Below are 13,525 nucleotides of genomic sequence, written 5' to 3'. Positions count from 1 at the left end.
GAATTGTGATTTAATTAGGTACTCGTACAAGTTGCTTTGGGACTACGTAGTGTGTAAGATTGTATTATAAATCAATAAAGCATTTTGTTTTGTAAATATACTTTTATTTCTAATGTACCCGTTGACCATCATTTCATTGAATGAGATTTCTAAATTAGTTATAGTTGATCTCGTTACATTAAGATTAGAGCGTGGTAAATAAATTTAACGCCTACAAGAAAGCCTACAGTTTAAAACTAGACACTGCCCTCATCTAGACACTTTTTATCAAAATGATTAAAAACAAAACCGGATCAATAATACAGACGTCTGCCGTGACTGGCCATGAAAATGCACAGCTCTCTGTCCCTCGCATCGTCCCACCCTCCAATCTCTTCCACTATATCAGTGTTATTCAAACCCTCCATATCATCAAACTCCAGCTTGAACGATTCAGGGAAGAGCCCGCGGCTCGCTGTGCGAATGAACTTTGCGACATCCAAGTATGTGGAAGCAATGTCGCATCTGCTACGGTTTGCAAGCTTTGTGCAATCGTTTGTAGGAAAAATCCTTGGTCCTTCTATTGAAAGCATGTAGAACGCCTTCTGAGGCGACTTAGTAGCCAAGTATTTCAACGAGTTTTCCCATGTGTTATCGTCGAAGTAACAAAATTCTTCTTTTAATTCTTTAATCTCGTTCCACGTTGTCCTATTCAAGCCGAATCCTGAGCTGATATATTTAGGGTTCGTCCATCCCCAGAAACTTATTATCAGACTGCTGTTTTGGCGGCGATACAGCTCAGGTTTTGGCAGTCTAGTAGCAAGGGATAGAATTTTACATTCAGGACATAAATACGGTCGTTTTTTCTCTAATGTCTTCGCCATGAGGATAAAATCTGAAGTTAAATACTGTTCAACTTCCAAAAAATAGATGTAACCGTCGTATTTTTTAAGAATCTCGACTTGATCAAATACTTCGTTGATTGACCACCACCAAAAAAGCTTTTTTTGAGATTCGATTGGGTCTCGTTCGTTGGAGCTAATACAGTTATTCAATTCTGGACAAAATTTGAGATCTTCACCTGGAAATCTGTAGGGATGAAGCTGAACACTGTACGGGTAAAATATTTGCAACACTCTTGTAAAATGTACATCATTTAAAATCTTATGAACTTTAGGATGATATTGGTCATGTACGAAGATCAATAGACTCTCGTGTATTCCCATTACTCTGCGTAATGATTGTAATAATACTACCAAGTATCTGTGGTTACCATGTACTTGTATTACCAAAACGGTGTCTAAGTTTTGTTTAGTGAAGTTTTTATAAGCTTCTAACGCTTTTAACATAGCGGTGGCATTTAACTTTTTAACACGTCCAATACGTTGTTGGTTGTTGATGGGTGTGATTAGGTTTTTAATATATTTGACTTTAGATTTAGCACGTGCGATTTTTGTAAGTTTGTTTTTTAAGAAGGTCGTGTCGTCTTGTCCAATATCAGGAAATCGTTGTTCACCGTTCAGCTCAATTTGTTTCAAGCTCTCTGCTTTTGTGTTGCAGTAATAATGGCTCACAGCTAGTATTATACAAAACAAGATCAAAATCAAGAGCACCGCCGCCTTTTGTGTTATATTCATGCTGAACCGAGACTTCGCGTGAAGCACGTACCTCAGGATCATTTTAAGATTTATGGTTTACTGTAGTATACCAAAAATAAAGCGATGTAAAAAGAAATTCTATCTAAATCAATATTTCTTTATGCTCCTTAATGAGTCATGACAGATGGACAAGAAATCATCAAGAAATATTTGACATGATAATAAAGAGTATAAATAAATGATTTTGATTTAAAAAATAAAAAAATAAATAAAGAGTATTCAATAAAATCAGTAAAGAGTATACAATACGAAAACATACAGTTTATGGAGCATATTGCATAGAATTTCAGTACAAAAAGTTCTCGCAAATAGGAAATTTTCAAGAGAAACTTTCACTTATTTATAAACTATTGGGTTACAGTCAGTGTTACCTACTGACTTCATGCTTTAAATTTCAATTTAATGGTTTTTAAGGAACAACTGAGATCATTTTTGCAAGATCTAAGTTTCTGACGGGAACCTAAAAGTTTATAAATAAGTGAAAGTTTCACTTGAAAATTTCCTATTTCTTCGAACAGGCGTTGGAAATTGTGCCTACTACTAGCATAAATGGGGCTGGCGTAACTCCACTCAGTGCGTGTCTGGTGACCCTGACTGAGCAGACTGTCGAACACATTGTTCTGGAATGCCCTCTCACCAAATTCAAGGACGGATTGAAGACCTTGCGAACGTCAGTGAAGGGGCCATCGAGTATCTGAAGAGTGCAAACCTCAATCTCTAAATTAATATATTTAATTTAAATCCAGTAACTGTAATGCCATACGATAAATAAATAAGATATATTTTATAATTATGTATGCTAGTTTTAAGGTAAATATCTATGGGCCAATAGTTGCCTGAAAATACCTAAATATTTTCACTTCATAACCAGAGTTAAACATAGGTACAGTCGAGGACATAAATATGTATACATTTTTTCACCTTATTTCAAGGTGAAGAAATGTATACATATTTATGTCCTCGACTGTACCGCATATTGTACGGAGCCGTACATCCCCATCTACATAAGTTAGTTATCCATTACTAGAGCTTATTTGCATTGCATTAATATTTACAATTGGACAATTAACTGTGTTGTGGATGGAATAGAAAGAAGATGCAAAATATAAAAGCAAAATAGCAAAAAGGAAGTCAATTTACTAATGTTATGTTCTTGTTTATCGTCTACTGCACAAAGAAGGCTACAGTTTAAAAGCAGACGATCTTTGATAAAAAACAAAAACAGTTTCATCAATAATACACACGCCTGCCGTGACTGGCCATGAAAATGCACAGCTCTCTGTCCCTCGCATCGTCCCACCCTTCATTCTCTTCCACTATATCAGTGTCATTCCAACCCTCCATATCATCAAACTCCAGCTTAAACTTATAAGGGAAGAGCCCGCGGGCCGTTTTGCGAATGAACTTTGCGACATCCAAGTATGTGGAAGCAATGTCGCAGCTGCTACGGTTTGCAAGCTTCGTGCAATCGTTTGTAGGAAAAATCCTTGGTCCTTCCACTGAAAACATGTAGTAGGCCTTCTGAGGCGACTTAGAAGCCAAGTGTTTCAACGAGTTTTCCCATCTGTAATCGTCGAAGTAGCAAAACTCTTCTTTAAGGCTTTTTATCTCATTCCAAGTTGTCCTATTCAAGCCCATTCCTGAGCTGATATACTTAGTCTTAGACCATCCCCAAACACTTATTAACAGACTGCAGTTTTCGCGACGATACAGCTCGGGTCTTGGTGGTCTAGAAGCAAGGGATAGAATTTTACATTCAGAACATAAATACGGTCGTTTTTTCTCTAATGTTTTCGCCATGAGGATAAAATCAGTAGTTAAATACTGCTCAGCTTCTAAAAAATAGATATAACCGTCGTATTTCTTAAGAATCTCGACATGGTCGAATACTTCGTTGATTATCCACCACCAGAAAAGCTTTTTTTGAGATTGGATTGGGTCTCTTTCGTACGAGTAAAAACAGTTATTCAATTCTGGACAAATTTTGAAATCTTCGCCTGGATATATGTAGGGATGAAGCTGAACACTGTACGGGTAAAATATTTGCAATACTCTTGTAAAGTGTACATCATTTAAAACGTCATTAACTTTAGGATCATATTGGTCATGCGCGAAGATCAATAGACTCTCGTGTATGCCCATAACTCCGCGTAATGATTCTAATAACACTTGCACATATCTGTGATTACCATGTACTTGTACCACCAAAACGGTGTCTAATTTTTGGTTAGTGAAGTTTTTATAACTTTCTAACGCTTTTAATAAAGCGGTGTTATTTAACTTTTTAACACGTCTAATACGTTGTTGGTCGTTGATGGGTGTGATTATTTTTTTTATATATTTTATTTTATTTTTATCACGTGTCATTTGTTTCATTTTCTTTTCTGCGAAGGTCGTGTCGTCTTCGTCACTATAAAATGAGTGTTCATCGTTCAGCTCACTTTGTTTCAAGCTCTTTGCTTTTGTGTTGCAGTAACGGCTCACAGCTAGTATTATACAAAACGAGATCAAAATCAAGAGCACTGCCGCCTTTTGTGTTATATTCATGTTGAACCGAGACTTCGTGTGAAGGACGTAGCTCGGGATCATTTTAGGAGTCATGGTTTATTATGGTAAACTGAAAATAAAGCGATATAAAAATAAATTCTATCTAAATAAAGTTCTATAAAAAATAAAATCTATCTAAATAAATTTCTAAGTGACTATAGTCATGACTCATGACATTACAGACAGAAAATATTTGACAAAATACTAAAGAGTATTTAGTAAAGAGGGTGAAAGACTTTCGAATGATCTACGGAACATGGCGCATCGTGCTCCAGACATTTTGTATTTATTTTTTGCATTCTGCTGTTTAATATATAATTTTGATAGTTTAGTTTAGTTTATTTATTTCATAATGATAAATTACAGTATAAATTATTCTTACGCTAATCTATATGAATTTACATTATGATCGTCAATAATTTAGCATGCAAACGTAATTATACAATGTCAACAATGATAGTCAAATTATGGTCAAATTACAAATTTATAATTTAAAAAGAAATTTGAGAACTATCGTCAAATTGAAAAAAACTCAATAAATAACAGAATACATGTCTAATATCTCATAATGATCGTCATATCAAAACTAAGAGCGGTAATCATAGGTAATAAGTTCAGAACGAATGTCAATAAATTTTACATAAGCTAAGTATAATGTCAAATAGTTATTTCAATTTTAATTCCATGTATTCGTCCACTGAATATAATGGGTTATTCAATAAAAAGTTCCTCAGTTGACGTTCAAATGCTTCGTCAGATATTTCAGTTCTTAATTTGGCGGGTAGACGTTCGTAAGGTTCGATAAGGTTCGATAGGATATTATGCAGTGAATGGCAAGCGCAATGGGTGCAGTTAATGAGGAAATGCTGCGAGGCCTGCGAGTAACTATTTCGGCGGTTCGTGATCTCAGCCGCCATTATGCTTTGTTTTGTACTGCTGCTCCAGCTGTTCTTCATATGTCTGTTCATACAAATGTCTGGAGCACGATCAAAGAGTATATAAAGTATATTAAGCACGATCCGCCATGTTCCGGTCGTTCGAAAGTCTTTCATCCTCTTTAGGTACTAAACTCTTTAGCATCTTGAAATAAATGCCATATCTAGTCTGTGCGGAAAGAGAAGAGTCGTGGAATATATAGGGCTCAATACATTCCACCATTCCACGACTCTTCTCTTTCCGCACAGACTCTACTAAGAAAAGCATGCTGCTGTCTTTAGAATCTTGTCAAATATTTTCTGTCTGCACCAAAGAGTAATAGGAGGAGGAGTGCAGGAGTTAAATACTATTATTAGTATTTAATTCCTGCAACTACCTCATAACATTCTGAAATGGCGTTCTTGTTGCTACGAGTTGAAAACCTCTCTTCTCTATTCTTTGCTTGTCTCTATCCAATTTCTCTTCTCTATTCATTGCTATCCTTACTCTGTAAATTTCCTTTCCCCTTTCTTCCTTGATGGTGCCGCGGCCCTTTCGGCCACGACACCAATCTCTTCAAACCAAAAGCAGTCGCTGGTCACTGTGTCGACCAAACTGTGTAACCACTTAAAAAAAAAACCAAAGAGTAATAGTAGTCTGCACTTAATGTCATAACTCATAACAGAAGTTACAAAAAAATATTTAGATATATGTAATTTATGGATATATCGCTTTATTTCCGGTTTACCATAGTAAACCATAAATCCTGGAATGATTCCGAGGTACGTGCTTCACACGAAGTCTCTGTTCAGCATGAATATAACACAAAAGGCGGCGGTGCTCTTGACTTTGATCTTAGTTTGTATAATCGTAGTATATGCATGCAAACCGGCGCGGGCGCGGTGTCGCTCCCCGCGCACCCCTTTGTATCAACCAGTAATAAACGGACCGTCGACTGTACTGCTGTGTTTCCTTTACACTCTCAAATACCTCATTGGCGACAAATCTACCCGCGCGTGGAAAAAAATAACCGTTAATTATGACGACTACTTGTATCGGAAGTCTTACAGTTTTTGACCATAATTCTCAAGAGTGGAGGATATTTCATGGAAGGCTGCAGCAGTATATTCTTTTAAATTCAGTTGTAGATGCCAAGAAGGCACCGTTATTACTCACTCATCTGTCAGATGATACCTACCGTCTGGCTACAGATCTCGTGCATCCCAAGAAAGTAGAGGAGGTTGCGTTTGACGCTTTAGTCGAAGTGCTAAACAAGCATTTTTCGCCGAAAAGGTGTACCTTCGCCGACAGGGAGAAGTTTTTCGAGGCGAGAAGGACAACGGGAGAAAGCGTCGAGGGATGGGCGGCGCGAGTTCGCGGACTCGCCGTGCATTGCGAGTTCGGCACTGCATTGGACATGCTTCTAGTGAATCGTTTTGTGCTAGGCATGAACGTAGGCCGCGAACGTGATCGCTTATTCGAGCAGGACGCTACTTCGCTTTCGTTTGCGAAAGCCTTGGAGGTGGCACAGCAGGCGGCGAGTGCGCGCCATGCCCGGGCGACGGTCACGGAGTCAACGGCGACGGCGCTCGTGAAGGAGGAACCGGTGTACCGGGTGAGCGGGACGAAACCCGCCACCGACCGCGGACGAGAGGTTCGCAAGTGCACCGTGTGCGGCATGAAAAATCATGATGCGGACCAGTGCAAATATAAGGGTTACAAGTGTCAAAAGTGCGGTTTAGTTGGCCATTTGAAAAAAGTGTGTAAGGGCAAGTTGTCGCGAATTAATAATATCGACTACCGTAGGCTCAAAGGGCTTAACGGACAAAACGCGATTTTTCAGGAGAGCCAAAAAACAGTTTTGTTTTGAGAAAAAAAATCATAACATTTTTGTTTGTTTGAATAAACTGATGCCTGTATGTGGCTTATTCTTAACTTTTTGAGAGCTTTTAAACTGATTGCTTGAACTTATAATACAATGCTTATTTACAAAAATAGCATGTCCGTTACGCCAAAAAACACGACTGTTTTTAAAAAGGGCGTCCCTTACGCCTCTTTTTATAGTTTATCTTATTAGAAAAAGGGCGTAATGTACAGAAAAATTAACCGTTTTAGTACCATTTGGCGTAAATCCAACAATTTCGTTGCAATATTGGCAACTTGCATTTAAGGAACTCTATACTTCTAAGTACTATAATTGAATTGAATTGAATTCTATAATTTACAATATTTTTTTCAAAAACTTATGGAGATGTATTCACTGTTCAGTTTTATTCCCCATTTTTGTTATTTTGGATACTTAAACTTGGAAAAGGTCGTTTTTTTAGCCACAAAACCACTATTTTCTTTTTTTTTATTTGTTTATATTATTTGAACAGAGTCACTGCTGTCCTACCATCTATATTTTTTTATGTATATCATAACAATTTATTTTATAGGAAGTATGTATGCGTTATTCCTGTTTCAAATCTTAATTTGATCATACATTTTAATTTTACACACTATAATACTATTAGGTACAATAGTAGTTTTGACATTTTGTATGTCTGTTCAGTAAAACTTAATGAATATGCGATTATTTATGACATAACATCAGAGTAGGTAGCAAAAAAGGCATATGGCCAGGCCTACGTACTTCTATGGATGTAAATCAAAACGTTATAGACAATAACTTTTATAAGTTTAATCCTAATAATAAATAAGGGTTTAATTTAAACAAAAAAGTATTAATATTACGTCTAATCATAATTGCAAATGGCCCAGTCACATACAAATCTAAAAGTTATCAGTCTAACCTTAATTAATCGCCATAAATATCATTTGAATATAGTAATGTTTTATTATTTTCATAAAACTAATGAAAAAGGTACCCACTAGTTCAGTATAAATTGACAAATTTTAGTAACCCTATAAATAAAGCATTAATGAGCACATGAGCAGGTAATGCAAGTACCTACTAATAAAAAAAATTACAAGGAAAGAACTAGGTCATCCCATTTATACACAAAAAAGCAACAATTATAGACTCAAAATTTTACATAGTATGTTGGCGTATCTCTTACATTGAATTCTCTAACATTCGTATAAATATCCACTAGTTGTGGGCGTAACGTGCTTTTAGCACTCAAAAATCTACTGCAAATAGGCGTAACTGACAAAAAACTAGCACAGATTTAATAAAATTTCCGATGCAAAAGGGCGTATCGTACAAAAAGTTGGGAGTTACGCCAAAATGTCTCACAACATTTTTTTGAATTGGCAGATACGGCAAAATGCGTTGGATAATTGTGTTCAAGCATTGATTTTTCATAGGGCTTATCGGACATTTTTTTCAAGTTATCGAGACGTTAAATATACCATTCGATAGAGAAAAAAAACTGAGTATAACTGCATTCATAACTCATTTTCGCCATTTTGTCCCTTACGCCCTTTGAGCCTACGGTAGTCGATATAGTGCAGCAAAATAGTGATACTTCGGATGATGCGTCGTGCTGCGTGGAGTGCCAAAACTATAGACTAAGGTACGTTTCAATAAAACCTATTGAAATTGAAGTACAGTTAGGGGATAATCTTGTCACTATGGAAATAGATTCCGGTTCGGGCACCTGCGTCATATCAGACACCTTGTATTATGATAAGTTTCATAAATACAAATTATTGCCTTGTAATGTCCGTATGTGCTTTTATAACGGTCATAAAATCGCACCTTTAGGAGTTTTTGATATTGATGCTACTTTTAACAATAGCACCAAGTGCATCAGCATTTTCATTGTAAAAGACGGAGGACCCGGTCTATTGCGCCGCGATTTTATGGCCGCCTTTGACATATATTTCACTGCGAGGATAAATAAAATAAGTGAAGATAAGGATTTTGATCTTTTGTTAGAACAATACCCTAACCTGTGGCGTGACGAGCTAGGTGCATTTAATAAGTTTAAAGTCACTTTAACATTAAATAATAAAGCTAGCCCTAAATTTTTTAAGCCACGACCCTTTGCCCTTAAAGGAAAAGTAGAAGCTGAACTAGATAGGTAGGTAATAGGGTTAGGTATTTTGGTACCCGTCAACCATTCCCAATACGCTACTCCAATTATACCAGTGCTTAAAGAGAACGGTAAAGTAAGAATCGCGGGGGATTTTTCGGTTACTCTGAATAAGGACTTAGTGATTGATAAGTATCCGCTCCCTCGTATAGAGGAAGTATTCGCGAAGCTGGGTGGCGGCGAGCACTATAGTAAAATAGATTTGAAGAACGCATACAATCAATTCACTACAATAAACACCCCGAAGGGGTTATTTAAGTATACCCGTCTCGTATATGGCTTAGCGAATGCCCCGGCTATTTTTCAAAAAGCCATGGAGACGTTGCTTGCCGGCATAGATGGAGTGAGTTGCTGGCTGGACGACATATGTGTTACAGGTCCCAACAAAGTTGTCCACCTTAGCAGGTTTCGGGAAGTACTGAGTAGGCTTGACAAAGCCGGTCTCCGTCTGCAGAAGGAAAAATGTGAGTTTTTCAAAAATAGTGTTACTTATTTAGGTTACACAATAAGTAAAAAAGGGCTTCAATCCAGCGCGCAAAAGGTAAAAGCGGTAATTAATGCACCGGAACCTAAAAATGTAACGGAAGTTAAACGTTTTTTAGGCATGGTTAACTATTACAGGAATTTCATTCCAAACGCGTCTAGTGTGTTAAGTCCGCCGCTGCACCGGCGCGTGCGCCACCTGCATTTCATTACGCGCCAAGTCGCCGCGCGAGGCGCCAGCGAGCTGGCCGCGGCCGCCTCCAAAACCGTGTTCATTTTGATTACATGACGGTGGGGCAACGGGTATATCTGGTCGTGGTCGATGCGTATAGCAAGTGGCTAGACTGTTTGCATATGAATAATGGTACCACTACGCAAGCACTTATTTCTAAGTTGACATATTTATTTTCGTATTTCGGTATACCGTACTGTACTACAGGAACCACCCCCGCCAAATTAATGTTTAGAAGAAATTTGAGGTCGCGCCTTGATTTAATTTTACTTCCTGCTAATAATAATAACGCGCACGAGCAAACACCTGCGCCGGAACATCGTCGTTGTTTTGACCTCGGGGACAAAGTTTGGGTTCGGTGGTACAGTGCTCGAAAAGAAAGTTGGCAGTTAGGTGTCCTAAAGGAAAGGGTTGGCAATAAAATGTTTAAAATATTTATGTATAAATATAATTCTTATTGTGTACGCCATATGGACCAATTGGTATAAAGGCCCTAATGATAGTATTGCTACTATAAGCGATTTAGAGGACCTGGGGCCTATTGCATATCAAACTACAACTAATATTACAAGCGGAACTCCTTTTCTAATTTCACTTATTAAATAAGGAGTTCCGCTTGTAATATTTATTAGTTGTAGTTTGTTATGCAATAGGCCCCTGGTTACACCTACCCAATCGCCTTCACTTCCCAGCTCGCTAGGGTCTGAACCCTCAATTAATTGTTCAAGTACACCCGAAGGGTCTCTTATTAAACGGGATAATGCGGGGTCTGGTGAGTCAGCCTCCGAGGTGACGCGGGAGACACGCGCGGAGGAGGAAATGTGGGCAGATTGTGACGGTGACGGCGGCTCCCCGCCGGCCTCCCCAAGCGGCTCCGCGCCGGGGACGCCGGTGCGGCTGCCGAGCGCGGTCGACGCACCTGTGCAAGAGACAGCTGAGTCGACCGCTCTTACAGAATGTTCGTCAAGACGTCTGTTGCGTCCAAGAAAAGATGTTAACTATAAAGTTTAGGAATAAGGAAATGTTTACCTACCTAATTGTTATTTTTAATATAAATTATTTCTTTGTTAATAGGTTTCAAGATTAGTGTGGGAGAAATGTAGTATATGCATGCAATTGCAAACCGGCGCGGGCGCGGTGTCGCTCCCCGCGCACCCCTTTGTATCAACCAGTAATAAACGGACCGTCGACTGTACTGCTGTGTTTCCTTTACACTCTCAAATACCTCAATAATACTAGCTGTGAGCCGTTATTACTGCAACACAAAAGCAGAGAGCTTGAAAAAAATTGAGCTGAACGGTGGTCGACGATTTCCTGATATTGAACAAGAGGACACGACTTTCATAGTGGAGTGGCCAGGTTGAAGAGCGATTTGACGCTGTTTAGCGTCTGTTAAATAAGTTGTAGGTGTTGCAAAATAATACATAAGTTTTGATCACAACATTTCGTATCTCTTTTTATTGGCGAAAAACATACACAACTTAACATCTCTCGCGTCTCCCCACTGTCCGATTGGTTCCATTGATTGATATATATTTGTTGTAGTATTCGTCTCCCAACCATCAAATTTCAGCTTAAAAACGTAAGAAAAACGTCCGTGATTAATTTTGGGAAGGAACCCTATTATATCTAAGTAATTTCTATTCAAATCACAGCCTGTTCCATTTCTGAACGCCCCACAATCGGTGAGAGGAAAGAACCTGGGCCCCTCAGTAGAAAGTATATAGAACCGTCGGCGACGCGTCTGCAAACTCAAGTATCCTAAAGATTTTTCCCAGCTAACATCATTGAAGGTGCAAAAGTGTTTTTTCATACGTCTGATCTCGTTCCAAGTTGTTCTGTTAAACCCGATTCCCGAATTACTATAGTTGGACAATCCCCAGACACTTATAATTAGGTGGCTGTTTTCAGGATAATACATTTCGGGTCGAGGTTTTATAGCACCAAAACCAAGAGATAAAATCTGACAATCCGTGCAAAACGTTGGATGTAACTGCTCCAACATTCTGGCCATATGAATGAAATCACTACTCAAGTAATTATCTGTTTCTATAAAATAAATAACGCCTGTATAATTTCTGAGAACTTTGATATAGTCGAAAACTTCATTGCCAATCCACCACCAGAAAAGCTTTTTGTGGACTAGAATAGGGTCCCTTCTTCTCGAATCAATACACTGGTCTAACTCTTGACAGTATGTTGCGTCTTCGCCTGGATATCTGTTTGGATATATCTGAATACTGTGTGGGTAGAATATCTGCATAAATTTAGCACACTTCAAACCTCTTACTGCAGAATTGATTTTGTCATCAAAGTAGTCATGAGCGAAGATGAGGAGACTCTCGTTGATCGCCCAAACCTGACGTATCGACTTTAAGAATATTGATAAATAGCTTATATTCTGATGTACACGTATCACTAAAACTGTGGTGTTCATTTTCAAACAGCTGTTATTCTTATAGTTATAGATATACTGGCGTTTATTCACTTGACGGACAATTTTCTTTATTCTTTGTCTTCTGTTGATGACTTTAGCACTTTCGCGGAATTTGTATAAAATAGTGTCGTTTATTACTTCATGTTCTGATTCGTGTGTTTCACTCCAACCCTTGTATATCGCCCTTTTGTATAGAATAGCAGCCATTAACGCTAATATACATAGCAAAATGAGAATTAAGACACAAAATACACAAATTCTAACTTTCATGTTATTTTAAATTTTGCGGTTATTTTTTGTGTAACGTCTATATTTATTTAATACAGGTTTATGTTTCTTGTAAATGATGGATCCATTTACATCATGATCATATTGATTAGGTACTTGTTGATTTGGATTTCATTTGGGTGGACGTGCGAACAACTATTGTGCGAACAGGTAAGCAATGACATGAATAAGTCATTTTGACATAAATAAACATTACACAGCAGTAGGCGGTCGGGGACAAGTCGGGGAGGCCTTGTACTACAGTAAAGGGCCATAAAGTTTGCACATCGGAATTTCGGCTTCGTAGAGCGTTGTCTCTTTCATTCTCGTTGCCTCCAATATTCTCTTTCTAAATACCGATGTGCAAACTTTATGGCCCTTTACTGTACATGGAGGCGATCAGTTGAGAAAGAGGCTGGACTCGGCTCAACTGGACTCGGCTGGAAAGAGCTGGAAGAAGCCGCTCAAGATCGTGACAAATGGAGGATTCTTCTCTGAGCCCTATGTCCCAGCGATTGATAATAAACATAGATGACGAACTAGCTCTGTAAAATGACCCCACACATGGTGGGTGGGGCATAAATATTGTGCCACGGAGCTATTAAGTTCGCAAATGGCGGCCCGTTGTGACAGTCGTTGTAAGAAGTCTTATTTAAATTATTTCTTTAAGGAATAATTATGCCTTAATGTAAGGTTAGGATGTGCTAGCCGTTCCAACAATCACTGAAATTAGGGATTACCTTTAACGTATAATTTAGCCAGGATAATATTATTTTGATTTATTTTGATCATAAGAAATTTTATATGGGGATGATGTTATGCAGTTTTTTAAACAGCCATTGATATTAAGGTCCTATTATTTTAGATTTTTTAAAGTAGTTGTTTTGATATAGTCCGTAACGGACTATCCGTTTAATTTAAATTAGTGGTAGTAAATACGTACCGAAAATAAACTAGACAACTA

The 13,525-nt window shown here is 38.0% G+C and overlaps 1 protein-coding gene across 1 annotated transcript; it reads left to right on the top strand.

Annotated features, from left to right (window-relative positions):
* Positions 1–5,960: 5,960 nt before the first annotated feature.
* On the top strand, positions 5,961–13,096 carry LOC134801448 (uncharacterized). Its single transcript, XM_063774022.1, has 3 exons — positions 5,961–6,901; positions 10,639–10,815; positions 12,957–13,096. The coding sequence occupies exons 1-3, from the start codon at positions 6,139–6,141 to the stop codon at positions 13,094–13,096; spliced, it is 1,080 nt and encodes a 359-aa protein (XP_063630092.1). The 5' UTR covers positions 5,961–6,138.
* Positions 13,097–13,525: the final 429 nt, after the last annotated feature.

Source organism: Cydia splendana, chromosome 2 (assembly GCF_910591565.1).
Source record: "Cydia splendana chromosome 2, ilCydSple1.2, whole genome shotgun sequence".
Taxonomy (NCBI): Eukaryota; Metazoa; Arthropoda; class Insecta; order Lepidoptera; family Tortricidae; genus Cydia; species Cydia splendana.
The sequence above is the reverse complement of the archived record's forward strand: the minus strand, read 5'-3'. Positions and strand labels throughout refer to the sequence as shown.

What these genes read in the sequence shown, in the direction of transcription:
- LOC134801448 (XM_063774022.1), top strand. Translation starts at nt 6,139, where the DNA reads ATGACGACTACTTGTATCGGAAGTCTTACAGTTTTTGACCATAATTCT. An exon ending in AATTAATAATATCGACTACC is followed by an intron (nt 6,902 to 10,638) that starts GTAGGCTCAAAG and finishes CTGGTGAGTCAG; the next exon opens with CCTCCGAGGTGACGCGGGAG. An exon ending in GTCGACCGCTCTTACAGAAT is followed by an intron (nt 10,816 to 12,956) that starts GTTCGTCAAGAC and finishes CTGTACATGGAG; the next exon opens with GCGATCAGTTGAGAAAGAGG.